Source organism: Lissotriton helveticus, chromosome 7 (genome assembly GCF_964261635.1).
Source record: "Lissotriton helveticus chromosome 7, aLisHel1.1, whole genome shotgun sequence".
Lineage (NCBI taxonomy): Eukaryota > Metazoa > Chordata > Amphibia > Caudata > Salamandridae > Lissotriton > Lissotriton helveticus.
The window spans coordinates 258,579,727-258,594,386 of record NC_136068.1 but is presented as its reverse complement, the minus strand read 5'-3'; the positions used below and the strand labels follow the sequence as shown (position 1 = coordinate 258,594,386).

The 14,660-nt window shown below is 47.9% G+C and overlaps 1 protein-coding gene across 3 annotated transcripts in view; it reads right to left on the bottom strand.

The window, feature by feature from the left end:
* Nucleotides 1-14,660, bottom strand: part of BCAS4 (breast carcinoma amplified sequence 4) — a 413,107-nt gene that overhangs the window by 188,653 nt on the left and 209,794 nt on the right. Inside the window, exon 3 of one of the 3 annotated variants that reach the window (XM_078652044.1) lies at nt 1,885-2,123. The exons of the other annotated variants lie outside the window; for them this stretch is intronic. Coding sequence (XP_078508170.1) covers nt 2,043-2,123 — 81 coding nt within the window. The 3' untranslated portion in view covers nt 1,885-2,042. Of the gene's footprint in view, nt 1-1,884; nt 2,124-14,660 lie in introns of those variants that run through there. 3 annotated transcript variants of the gene reach the window in all.

The window sequence follows — 14,660 nt, the reverse complement described above, 5'->3', positions numbered from 1 at the left end:
GATAATTATCGCTATTGCTTGGTTAGAGACAAAAATTTACCGCTGAGCTGCGGTGATTTTTATCGCAGATAAACCTTGGTATTACCAAGTTTTATCGCAAATGCGATAAAAAACGGCCGCAATGCATGAATATCGCTGAAAAGTCCGCGATATTCATGCATTACCGAGCTAATGCTCTTAGCCATGTTATCCACCTACCATTGGATAACATGGCTAAGAACTGCTCAGGGGCAGGTGTTAGCTTTTGGAGATGTTCGCGCTTAGCGCGAATATCTCCAAAAGTTGGTAATAGGAGATAGCGATCTTAGCGACTGTTTCCAGTCGCTAACATCTTGGCACGCCCACTTTGCATGTCATTAGTGATAAATATCACTGACATGCAAAGTGGGGCCCAAGATGGTCGCTATCTCCTACTAGCTGTCGCTAACTGGTGTTAGCGACAGCTAGGTAATAGGGAGATAATTTTATCTCCGCTTTCTTGGCTTTTAAAGCCAAAAAGCGGAGATAAACCCCCTTGATAATATGCCCCCATATATTTTGATTAACCTTAGCTAGCATATGTACCATTTAACATTACCTTGAGAAGGTGCCTTACAAAGGGCCCGATTCACAGAACAAACTTAAGACAAAATCCTAAACTTACTACTTTTGGTATTCACAGAATGCACTTACTACTTCTGGTATTCACAGAATGGATTCACGACTACTAACTTTACGTCCGCACTCGGGCAGGAGATTCCGGCCCGGTGGCAGAGATTCTGGCCCGGTGGTGGAGATTCCGGCCCGGAAGTGGAGATTCCGGCCCGGAGGTGGAAATCCAGCCCAGAGGAGGAGATTCCAGCCGGCGGCAGAGACTTAGCCACGGCCAAAATCTCCACTTTATAGACTGTAATGGGCCGTTATGTCGCTTCAAAGGCCGTCACAGCCTGAAGAACGTAGGCCCTGACGTCATCCAACCTAGTCCTCAGGACCTGCCAGCTCAAACACAACCAAGCTGCCCAAGAGGCGTGGCCACCGGGAACCATGGAACCCAGGAATGACTGCTGTAGGCTACCGTTCAGTGGGGCCCGTGGCATAGGAGGCATCTAGGTCCTGAGAGTGCTTTAATCATGCACTTGAGGTCTGTTCCATGTGCAACGCTCAGTGCTCTGGTACAGTGAGGGGCTGGCTCTGACAGAAGTTGCTGCATCCTCACTTTCTCCAAGAGAATATGAAGGTGGTGGACATGATCCAGACATATATGTAAGGGTTCTTTGCAATTAGGAAACCTTTCTGAGCGTATGGTTCCTGTAAGCCTCTGTGTTTGCAGCCATTCACATGCAGTCTTCAGTTTACTCAGAACATTCTTGCTTCAATTCTCTAGTGCGCTCTTCTCTCCTCTACAAGCATCTCACTTCAATACTGCCACCATGAGCCACTGCTTCTGCCTCATCTCAGGATGCCGCTAACATCTGGAACCCACCGCACTACCTGAAAGTAATTGGGGCATTTGTGGGGAGTTTCCAGACCATCAGCTGAGAACAGTTATACTGGAACTAATTATGTGTTCTTGTCCTTTCTTGGGGCTCTGATGTCCATCTTTGAGATTTGATATGCTGCCCATGTGCTTTGTGAGAGGATTCAGCCCACAGCAGTCCACAAGTGAACATTCCTGGGTTTAATGTTTAAGATCTTGGTTCAGACGTGGAAAGGCTGTTGCAAATGCCATCATTTTACAAGTTGCAAAGACAAACCCACTGCAACCAAAGCAAGCCGCATCCTTGGATGATCAATGTCACCATGCAAGTAAGCCTAGCCCAGGGGAATGAAAAATGTCCTATCTATTGTAACGGCAAGTTTCAATTCTATTAAGGACTCGGAGGCGAGGATTATGCTATCTCTCTTTGCTTTATTTTCAATAGCAGCCATTTTAAAACTTCAAACCAAAACCACATTTCCCAAACACCCTTGCGAAAGTGGTTGCCAAAAAAAGAAAGAAAGGACAACATATCCCTCAGTCCAATCAACCAATCCAGGTGCAGGATCCATGCCATAGTCCCTCATCAACCCCTTGCTCTTCCTCTTTCTTTGCGCAAGTACACCATAAGATTGTCTTCAGCCGTCCTGTTTCCCGACATCGGAACCTGGAACCAAATGACAAAATTAGGACTAGAAGACCAAGTCAAGGCAATAACCTGCAAGCAAGGGTATCGAGGTTAACATGTCACTAGATACGAAGTTGTTGCATCCAAGAACTAAAAAGCTCTAAGGATTCTCACAATCATAAAACAATGCAGGAAATAGCAACACAGAACAAATCAAAATGCATACTTACTATCAAAGGCGGGATGTCTCGAAGAGCCCTGGGTGGGATAATCCTCACCTCCAAGTCCTTAATAGAATTGAAACTTTCTGTTACGATAGCTAGGAAATTTGTCATTCTATGTCAGGACCGGAGGCTTCGGATTATGCTAGTTTAAAGCTTACTTACCACCAAATGAGCCATATTTAAAATAAAACCTTTTAAAGGTGGTATTGGAGGACCAATCCGCTGCATTCATAATGTCCGCTAGACCTGCTCCAAGTGTGAACGCTTTGGAAGCCATTGCTCCCCAAGCCAAATGAACACCAAACTGGTGAAGGCTAATGCCTGCTTCATGCCTAACCCAACGCACCCAACGCGCTATCGCTGGGGAGGAAACCGCCTTGTGTGGCTTTTGGAGAGCAATCAAATGTTGTCTCTGCCCTGGAGGTCTGAGCTCCGAACACATGTCCTCATATGCTTTTAAGCAGCGCACCACACAAAGCTTAGGACAGTCTGGAAATGCTGGGTACTCAATCACTCGAGTATGACTCTTAGTTCTACATCTGATGGCGAAATACACTCCAGAAGGAGAAACACTCTGCCGGTAATATCCAGGGCACGCACATCAGAAACCCTTCTGCATGAAACAAGACAAAGGAGCATAGATAGATTTGCTGATAACTCCTTTTTTGAGAAGTACTCATTAGCCTGCCAGGACAAAGACAGATTAAGAACCCTATTCACATCCCACAACTCTGAGTACTGTGGTTCTGGGGGAAGTGATAAACGGAAGCCTCACAATAGTCGGCCAACAAACAGGTGTTCTCCTACAGGTTTGCCTTGGACCGGGGCATGCCCCGCTGAAATCGCATACCAAAAGGTGTGGTAGGCTAGGCCTTGCTGGGCCAAACTCGCCAAAAAATTCAGAACCTGAACTACATCCGAGCCCACGGGATCACAACCCCGTTGCATACACCAACCACACCATCGCCTCCAGGCAGATCGATACCGCTTAATGGTACTGCCCGCCCAGGCCTTAGACAAGAGATTCTCAGCGTATTCCGAAAGGCCTGGAAGCAACCATCTGCCCCTGTAATCCTCCACACCATAAGGCGCAGGGATCCATTGAGCACCATCAGGTGAGGTAGCCGATCTGGGCTGAGAAGATCTGGAAAGTGGGGGAGTCGGATTGGAAAATCCCAAGAAAGTTCCAGAAGACCTGGAAACCAAACTTGCGACCTCCAGATGTGAGTGATGAGAATCACATTCGCTTCTTGCCTTCTGACATGGGCTGTCACTCGAATAATCATCGCGAAGGGCGGGTATGCAAAGGGTTGCTGCTGCATCCAATCCTACAGGAAGGGATCTGTGGCCACTGCCAAAGGATCTGGCCTCCAGCTGAAAAACAGAGGAAGCTGATAACTAAGTCTGGAGGCAAAAAGATTCACAGAAAAGGGCCCCAAAGGTCCTGCACCAGAGAAAAAACGTCTAGATGTAATTTCCAAAGGCTGGAGTCTCTGAAATGAGGACACTGCCAATCCGCCACCAGATTCTCCTGACTGCGAAGGTATTCCGCCGATATCGCAATGTGGTGGTCGAGGTAAAATTGCCACAGATTTGACGCCAGATCCGAAAGCACCTTGGAGCGAGTGCCGCCTAGGTCGGTGATGTATCTGACCACCGATATATTGTACAGTTTCAACAGGACACAGGACGAGACCCAATCCTTGGTCCAACAACGCACCGTGAAGGAACCCGCCAGGAGCTCAAGACAATTGATGTGCAAGGCTTGCTCCTGGGGAGACCCTGAACCTCCTGTGGAACAATTTCCACACCTGGTGCCCCAGCCCGATCTGCTGGCATCTGACTCGATAACCAGGTCTAGGGCGGAGCCAAGGATCACCCTCCCATTCCAGACTGCCCTTTGAGAGAGCCACCACCGAACTTCGTATCGTGCTTCCTCTGACAGGGTAACGGGATGGGAATAAGGTACCCCTCTGGGAAGATGTTTTGCCTTGAGGCGCTGCAGAGCTCGGTAATGTGATGGACCTGGAAAAATCGCTTGGACGGAGGCCGAGAGTACCCCTACTGTGCGGGCAATTTGCCGAAGAGGAACCGTTCTTTTGGCTAAGGTGCGCCGCAGTTCGTGACGTATCTTTGTCAGTTTCCGCAGTGTTAGATTGAGAGTTGCCACTGTGGAACTTAAAACAAACCGTAAGAATGTGACCTTCTGGGGTGGAACCAACAGAGATTTCTTGGTGTTTATTACAAACCCCAAGCCTTCCAGAAGACTGACAGCTTGCTGCAACTGGTCTCGAAGGACCCGTGGGTCTTGAGCTAACAAAAGCATGTAGTCTAAATACACACTTAACCTGGTCCCACGCACTCTCAGGAATTCCAGTACCAGCTTGAGCACCTCGTAAAACACCAAGGAGCGGAAGAGAGCCCGAAAGGATTTGTGGTGAATTGATACACCTGATGCCGCCACAGAAACTGAACAAACTTTCTGTGAAGAGGAAAAGTAGGAATGGCCAAGTAGGCATCCTTTAAATCCAACCAAACCATTCAGTCCGCGGGACGCAGCACGTCCCTTAAGAGGTGAACACCCTCCATCTTGAAATGGCTATAAACAAGTCATTCGTTGAAATCGCGGAGGTTTAGGACCGGACGGTGTCCCCGATTTGTTTTGTCCACTACAAACATGTTGCTGATGAAACCCTGCGGGTGTAATACGATGTGACATATAGATCCCTTGCTTAAGAGTGCAGAGACTTCTGCCTCTACCAGCTCCTCTTCCTAATGTGAAAAACGGATAGGACGGGGCGGAAACTTTAGTTTGGGTTAGCCACAAAACTCGATCTGAAAACCTTGGACTGTTTGCAACACCCAAGCATCAGATGTGACTGCCATCCACTCATGCTGAAACTTGGCCACTGGCCACCCACTCTTACCAGACACTCGGGCACAACACTTACCGGTGTTAGAGGAATTATCTCCTCCACGGAAACCATGACCTCTGGAACACCTTCCTCGCGAGTGGTAGAAATTGTAATGTGACTAGTTCTGGAAGTGACCTTGCCTGGAGCCTTGCCCCCTGAAGTTCTAGGGGGTCTGGCCGGTCGAGCGGCTCCTTCCTCGACCGACCCCACGAAAGACCCGGGAGGAGAAAACCTTTTTAATTGAAGTCAGGGCTTTGACAAGCGACGTGAACATGTTCACGAACTTGCCCAGCTCCTTGATGAAAGGCTCTCCAAACACACCTCCCTGGGCCACCGCCCCCGCCTCCGAGTCAGCTAAATCCCCTAGCTTGGGGTCCACCTTTATTAAAAAGGACCTCCTACGCTCTGTTGAAAGCGCACAATTGGAGTTCCCGAGGAACACCACAGTGGGCTGGGCCCAACCTGAGAGGGCCTCTGGAGAAATCAGGGCCCAATACTCTTGGTGTAGTCCGCTATGTCTAAAATCATGGTGATGGGGCAGAGGGCATACAACAACTTATCCTGGCATGCCCTCCAGGAACGGTCTATCCCCTTTTTCGGGTCATTCATAAATTTTGCAAGGAAAGTGGCCATTCTGGGGTCCAGTTCTGGTGTTTGAGCAACCTTCCAATCGTAGAAGTCATCCTCCCAAGGTACCTGGGCTAGGGGATCCTCTTCCCAACTCATGTCCGCCTGCTGTGACATGAGGCTGAGCGATATACTCTGGCACTGGACTTAACACAATAATGTACCAGCGACACCTCCACAGCAGAGTATGCTGCTTGATATAAGCTGGGGACCAGCAGATTAACACATGGCACAGTCACCGTTTAGAACAAACACCAGAGGTGCAGAAAAAACACCTCAGGGACACCACCCTGCTAATATTGGATTGGATTGGATTGGATGTACATTTGTAAAGCGCGAATTGCTGCCCGGAGGCGTCCAAGCGCTAAGAATACCGTAAGCCCAAGCTGTGGCCCCGTGGGGAGAAGGAGGAGTAGGTTAGATTGGGTGAAATAAAAAGGTTTTCAGCTGTTTGCGGAAGGCTAGAAGGTTAGGGTTAGCTCTAAGATGCAGCGGTAGGGCGTTCCAGGCCCTGGCGGCGTTATGTGAGAAAGACCTGCCTCCGGATCTGGATCTCTTTATTCTGGGAACTGTTGCCAGGAAGGTCTGACTCGAGCGTAGACTTCTATTGGGCGTGTAGTGGGTTATTAGATCTTGAGTGATACTGGGGCCAGTGTTCCAGAAGGCCTGATGAGCTATGCACATGGCCTTGAACATAACTCTCTGACGCACTGGTAGCCAGTGGAGGGTTATCAGTCCGGCCACAATATGAACAAACAGGCTTACTGCACAACTCTAAAGGCAGTATAAATGCTCCCTGGGACATGTCCCTGCAGGCCCTTATTCAGCCTGCTAGGAAAAATGCCCAGCAAAAGCTACACCAAGTACACCCTGCACAGGCGTTAATGAAGAAACACACTCACACTGACCCAGAGCAAGCTCCGAGTGTCAATGGGGCAAGAGCAGAGCTCTACTGACCCTCCTCCGAGGCCGTGCGTCTCGAAGGGCGAGAGGCTTCAGGCAACGTTGGGCGGAATGCAAGCCATGAATGATTCGAATTCTGCTCGCCGTTGCAATAGAGACGCTGACGCACCACCAAAATCAAAAGGCATCACAGCGCCCCTAGTGGCCGGAGATGGAGGCTGCGCCTCATCACAGGGGACTCGGGACGTTTTTTAAAATGGCTGCCATTGAAAATAAAGCAAAGAGAGAGAGCATAATCCGAAGCCTCCGGTCCTGACATAGAATAGTAAAAACTGAGTTTGAACAACCTACCTCTCCCCAGGCACACATACTCTTTCTCCACTGCTGACTGGAAAAGCAGAGTACTAAAGCCACAGCCTGAAAATCTTAGGAGTAGAGCATAGGGTATGCATCAATCCCCAAATCTTTCCAAACGCATTGTTGTTGACATTTTATGATCCTTCCCTTTTTTACACTGATCAGTCTGAAGTGATATTTGTTATCACTACGAAGATACAAAAGAGGCCAGAGAGTATTACAGACCAACAAGTACTTTCTCCCACCAACTACAATGATTCCAATCCATTTGATCCAAACCTGAAACTCTAGAAATGCTACATCAATGATGGGTTGATTATTTGGGAGGGAGAACAAGACACCATCAGGGAATTTACCACTTGGCTTAACTTCAGGAACCCTTACCTTAATGTTAGTGTGAGTGTATCAAAACCAAAGTACTATGTCTATACTTACTACTGAATCATCTGGGTTTGAGAAAAGCAACAAGACTATGCAGGCACACTATCGATCGCAAATCAATATTATCCTGCAAGCGCTTTCATCACAGCACATCCAAGACTGCCACAAGCACTAATCGTGCAGCAATGTTTGTAAGATACTCATGGCCCACTACAGACAAAATGGTGTGTTCTACCACCTTTTGCAATTTGTCTCCAACCACAAAAAAAATCAATATGTAGAAATTGGTACATCCCGAATAAAGGAATCCTGGCTCAACAAAAACCTATGTTTTCCTTTAAGCCCAGCCACAATTTGAGAGACACTATGGTCCACCCCAGACTAAATTTCCAGCCGCCCCATCCATGATACACTCTGGCCATTGACCAGAGTAAAAGGACACTTTGTTTGTAGTCATGCGGTGTGTAGAATTTGACAACTCATGATACCCATATAGATCTCAGGTTAAAAACTCCCTGAGAACTGTGGCTACATACAAACTGTAATAGTGTGGGTGTGATCTACCTGATAACCTGTCCCTGTAGCGTACGCTACACTAAGATGACCAACCGAAACGTCAAGCACTGGAGTACTATAAGATGTCAACAAACAATGACAAAATTGACTACCCACTACACTAAGGAAGTTCTGACACTATGAAGTCTCCAATCACCTGTTTGTTCGGAAGGTTGCAGGATGAAACAACGCATTCTGTTGCAACGCATGCCTTTACCACGCATGCATTACAACACAAATGCTTTTACCACATATAACCTTTATCACGCATGCTTTTACAACGTATTTTGTTGTAAAGCATGTATGTTAAAGGGCTATGCATGATAAACGTTGTTCTTGACCACTGCCCTCAGTCCTAAAGCCGTTCTCTGGCGCTCTCCCACCCGACCCTTTTTAAAAATACCCAACCTCTGCCGTAGTCCACCGCCCTTTAAAAAAAAATACCCGACCCTGCCCTAAACCCTAAATCAAGACCACAGCGCAACCCCCTCGTGGCCCCCAACCCTTTTTTTAAATACACGGCCCCTGCCCTTAACCCTCAATATTCCCCTTGGCCCCCAGTTCCTTAATAAAAAAAAACACCCCCAGTTTAAAGCCCAAAATGCAATCCCCCTTACATTTATAGGACTACAACGAGGTAACTCATGTGAGGCGGAGCACAGGTCAGCAAGAGGAAACAAAAGAATCGCTTCGCTCCTCTAACGGCGCTGATAGCCTTGACCACACAGGTGCCTTTATTTATTTATTTATTGATTTAGAAGTTTTCTATAGCGCTAACAAGACCCGAAGGTAGCAGAGCGCTTTACAGTAAAAGGAATGAAAAGGTGAACAAAAAGACACGTAACAAATAAAGGTGATCATCGAAAGACAATTATGGAGGAGGAAAAGTTCGTAACAGTAGGACTTCTTGGTAATAGGATACAGAGATAACACATAGTTCTGGGGGTGGTCCTAGTTACCCAGGACCTAGGGAACGGATGAGGAACAAGGATTTGAGTTGGTTCTTGAATTCCGCATAGGACGGTATGGTTCTGATATGCGGGGGGGATAGAGTTCCATATTTTGGGGGCATTTCCAGTGAAGGAGCAGTCCGCAGTTTTCTTCTTTCTGGTTTTTGGTAGGATGAGCAACAGGGAGTTAGAGCTTCTCAAATTTCTACTTTGGCCAGCTTATGTGAGCTTGTTTGCCAAGTATTCTGGTTTTCCGGTGTGGAGGGCCTTGTGGGTTAGGCAGGCAGTTCTGAAGGTGCTACGCATTTCCACCGGGAGCCATTCAAGTTCTTTGAGTGCTGGGGAGATGTGGCCAGATTTTTTGCATCCTGTGATCATTCTTGCTGCCGCATGTAGTTGTTTTTAATGGAGCCAAGTGCGATTTGGGGATGCCTGTTAGGATTGAGTTCCCATAGTCCAGTCTAGATAGAACTAGAGATTGCGTGGCTAGTTTAAGGTCCTTGTTTGGAATGTAAGGTTTGATTTTGTTCAGAAGTCTGAGGTTAAAGAATGCACTTTTTGCCGAGTTCTTAATGTGGTTTGTCAAGGTTAGTTTGGGGTCTAGGGTGAAACCCAGAGATTTAACGGAATCAGCTAGCGTGAGAGAACCTTTAAGAGCATCGATCGACTTCAGCCACTCAATGATTTGAGGATTGTCTTCTTTGTTTGAGATGAGAAGAGTTTCGGTCTTGTCGGGATTGAGTTTCAGGTGATTCTTTGTCAGCCAATCTTGAACATCGTTTAAGACAGCATTTAGTCTGTGGATGTCGTTAAGTGAAGAGGTATCCATGTAGATGTGCGTGTCATCCGCGTAGAGGTGGAAGTGGATATTGGCATTCCTGAGTAGTTTGGCGAGCGGTTCCATATAGATGTTGAAAAGCTGAGGAGAAAGTACTGATCCTTGGGGGACACCCTTGTTGACTTGCTGGGTTTCGGAGGTGAAGTTCTTCATTTTTATTATTTGCGAGCGGTTGTGTAGAAAGGAGGAAAACCAATCAAGAACTACCTCGCTGAGGCCAGCTCTTGCTTGCAGAGTCTTGATGAGGAGCTTATGGTCCACCATGTCGAAAGCTGCGGATAGATCAAGGAGTATGAGGAGGCAGCACTTGTCAGCGTCAAGAGAACCGTGAATGTTGTCTATGATGTTCAGCATCGCAGTTTCTGTGCTGCGGCCTTGTCTGTAGCCGGATTGGAGGGGGTTCAGGAGATTGATGTTATCCAGATGATGAGTCAATTGCAGGAGAACGCAGCGTTCCAGTGTTTTGGCGAGTAGAGGGAGGTTAGATATCGGTCTGAAATTGTTCAAGTCAGTAGAGTCAAAACCGAGTTTTTTCAGCAAAGGGGTGACTTGTCCCATTTTTAGACAGTCGGGGACCACTCCGCTTTGTAGGGAGCTGTTTATGATTTTGCCCCAGATAGGTGCTAAGGTGAGCTTCATTTTTTTGATTAGTGAGGGAGGAATGGGGTCTGAGATGTGAGCTGATGGTTTGGAGGTCGAGATCAACGAGATTATCTCAGTTTCCTGCACGTGGCGAAAGCTTAGCCAAAGGAGGGGAGAGGGGCCGGAAGGGAGGGCCTGTGGGATGGCCGCGTTGCTCTTCGGGGGGTATAAGTTGTTGATGTCTAGAGATAATTCGATTTTTAAGACCTTATCGTTGAAGAAACTGGCGAAGTTGTCGCATAGTTCTTTGGACGCCTGCAGGGGTGAGGGCAGAGGCTTGGATGTTTGATGTCTGATTATGTTGTAGAGCTCCTTAGGTCTGTTTTTGGAGTTGGCTAGTGCCTCTTGGAAGAAGCTGTATTTCTTGTTTTTGATATGGTTGTTATATTTCTTGCGGGCTGTTTTTAGTTGTAGGCGAAGGATGGCTGTTGGGTTGTTTCTCCACTTTCTTTCTTTGGCTCTCAAGGTTCTTCTTTCTGCGTTGAGGTCTGCATTGAACCAGGTTCTAGAAGGGGTGGCACGGCTTCTTTTGAGCTTTAGAGGAGCTAGATTATCGAGAATGGAGACTAGCTCAGAGTTGTAGTGGTCGATGAGATCATTGGTCGAAAGGTGCAGAGAGTTGTCTGGAAGAAGTGAACTTAGCTCACCTTCTAGAATGTCTATGGGTACTTGGGAGAGGTTTCTCGACCATTTGGGGGGTCTTGGGGAGGTTTAAGCGGGATGATGGGTGATTGGTGGATGGCCGCAGGGGTAGTGAGCTCTGAAACCGAGCTCCTGGCTTCATTGAAAATAACCTAAATAGAGCCCCCCTAGCGCTGCCCAACACCAGGAACGCGACCGAAGCATAAGACGGATAAGTGCAGCCTGTCCCGCCTTAGGAAAGCAGGGTCCCGCCGCCCGATCTCGCTCTCCGGTGATCGGCGCCCCTCTGCCCTCCTTGCGACCCCAGGACACTCACCCGCTTGATGTAGACCACCGCCGGATCCAGCATTCCAGCATCAGCGCCCACACCAGGAACCACGAATACCTCAGGCCCGCCCAATCGTTCAAGACATATATCCCTCACCGGAGCTCCGTGACTCTCGCCACCGCTAATCCCCGCGCCTGTCTCCAAAATGGCGGCTAAAAAGGACGTCGCCTGACCGGAGCCCCCACCGGAGCCGCTTTCTTTCACCCTGCAAGTACACGGACTGCTATGTGGGCGCCAAGTTACAGCCCTGACCATCATTAAAAGCTAATAGTCCCTTCACCGAAGCTGCTTGTTCTTTTCCGCCTCAGACCTCACGCCTGTCTTCAAAATGGCAGACAAAGAAGACGCCGCCTGACTTGAACCTCCACCGGAGCCGCCTCTTCCACCTGACAAGGTAACGACCACTACGTGGGCGCCAAGCTACAGCCCTATCTACCTTTTACTGTAATAAAAAGTCTCCTCACCGGCTCCCTTTGTTGCCCACCGCCGCCGACCCTGTGCCTGACCTCAAAATGGCGGCCAAAGAGGACATCGCCTGACCTCGCTGTGAGTTAATGGCTGCTGAACTCGTGTGGGGCGTCAAACAGGGGGGCAACGGAACGTCCTCTCCCATTATTTACAACCACTTGTCCCCAAATCGACCAAGGAGGACCTGAGACTTAAAGCCTACCTTTACGTCAGACAGGGTGCAGCTCTATCAGAAAGATTATGGCTGCTAGAGCTTACTAACAGCAACCATAGAACTGCGTCAGGTTAGATCCTGCACTGAGCTGGCTGTTGGTGTGTATGTCTGGGAGGCAGTCTGCATGTCCTCTCCTGACCAGAGTCTCCATCACACACCATTCCCATGGCGCTAGTTTACAAAGGTCCAACTGCCAATTAGAGACTGGTTACCTGCAAACTCCTAAGCAGAACCACCCGGGCTTTAAGACCCCCTCCTCGGCCTGGAGCCTCACCCTCATCGCTCTACGGGAACCCCACGGTTCGCCACCCTGGGCCACCTAAGCTCCAAGCTTCACATCGCAACTTAATCAGGCTCCCCCCCCTCTACTATCCTCACGATGGCCCGGGACCAGCCTCCCCCTCCTCCTCCGTTATCAGCATATGCCCTCACCAAATGCATGGTGAAGGCTATGCGTGGTAACAGTGCATGCGTTGTAATGCATGCGTGGAAACAGCCACGTTGTAATGGTGAATTCCTATGTCTGAGCTGGTGCCTGGCATGCTGAAAGTGAATTATGTAAGAGAATATTGGTGTGGTGGTTGGAGAGTGAGGAGATAAGGGCATTTGGAGGGATGTTGGAGCCCTGCCAGGGCCTACCTGCTGTTGCAGCAACCTAAGGGTGTAACATGTAATAAAGTACTTACAGCCTACCTGAATGGCCTCAGAGTCTTATAGGAAGATCCCACTCTACAACTCAAAAATAAACTTACGCCATTTTAGGGCTACATTTCTGCCACCAGAAATTATCATCATCAAGACAAATTGTAAATTACCAAAGAGGCAGAGAACATTGCCCTGGAAAACTCCTGATACAATGACAGGGACATGATAAGACTTCTTTGAACAGAGACACTTTTGCAGAGTAAAAGCCATTACATTCCTTCCACATTATATGAGTATGATGGTCACTGTGACAATTAATGGTTCCACTACAGGGAGATCTTTTTCGGTCCAAGTCCCACAGTTGTGGAACAAACTACCGGAGTCCCTTCGTAAAGAAGTAAATCTTCTTAATTTTAGGAAGTTATTGAAAACACTTTTATTTAGGGAAGCTTTTTGAGTTGCTGTTATATTTGTACCTTCTGTTTACCCACTCAGCTGTTGTTACTGCTTCTGTCATGAGCGTCTAGAGACCTGACGGTGATTTGGCGCTATACAAACCTCAGATAACAATAACAATAACAATCTATGTTTGACCCCACAGACACCCATTCCAATCCTGGTAGGCTCACTAACGATTAATCTTGAAATGAGTACCACTGAGTTGCATGACAATAACCATCCATTATCATTTTTTTTTTTTAGCAAGCAGCCCACTTCCCATTAGGAATTGTAGTTTCGTTTTTAGGTCTCACCTAGTGTTGCAGCGCATGCGCTGCTCGCTTTGCGAAGCATATTGTAGTAGGGACAGATGTGGAAGTGCCGTAGAAGCCCCGCGCATATTTTTCATTGGCTGGCGTCATCGTCCATGGTAAATGCTTACTTCCCATTGATAACGAGGCTTCTTAGTCCCTCCTTGTTACCGTCCTGTCTCCTTTTGGGACCGCCCAACAGGACGACTGGATCTTTTACTTGCGGTGTTACACAACCTACCACTGCTGCGCAGCCCTCGGACTGATGGAAGAAAAAGACCTGCATGCTTTGGTATAGCAAGGAGCGGCTGTCGGTCTGTCCTTCGCCATCATATGAAACTGTTCAGTGTGGCCGTAGTCACAACCTGATGCTTTTAAAACAATTGCGTAATATGTGAGGGCAGAAAATGGGCTGCACGTGCTAGTGTCGAGGAGGGCTCCAGTCCGTGCATCAATATAGGGCCCACTTGTTTCCCCTTCCCTCTGTTTCTCTCCCCGAGCAGATGGAGATCCGCAGAGACACAGCTGCTGGCACCGCCTTTCTGCACTAGAGGCTTCTAATTACTTTCAACATGACGCTCTTTTCTTAATTGTTTTCTGTGGCGCCAACGGCTTCGGAGAGTAAGGGGCCATGAAAGGCTGCTTCCTTGAAACTTTCAGCTCAGATTGAAGAATATTACTAACAGGCCAAGGACCAGGTGCCCGCAGGAAAACACAGAAATGCCTATCTGTGGCCCAGAGTCAGTCAGGCTCATCACCGTGCCACACAAATACCACATAAACACTAGTGTGTGCATCACCTTGTGACCAGAAATAATAAATTTAACTCGCAATTCTGTGTAGCACGATATTGTGTTTTTCTTGTAAGTATGGATGTACTGCGGTACACAGGTGTTATTTTCACCCAGTTTTAAGCCATTCCGTTTATCATGTTGGGAAGGGTGAACGGTAGATCTGGCCTTGCTAAAATTATTGCCTGGTACCTTTAGATAACATATAGCTATTGGAAATTAATATATTTGAGCGTGCTACTCTACCAGCGAATAGTTATAGGAATAATACCGAAGTACCGGTCCTTGGACCACAGCGTGCCCGATCCGGAGTATTACCACAGGAATATCACAGAATTACCATACTT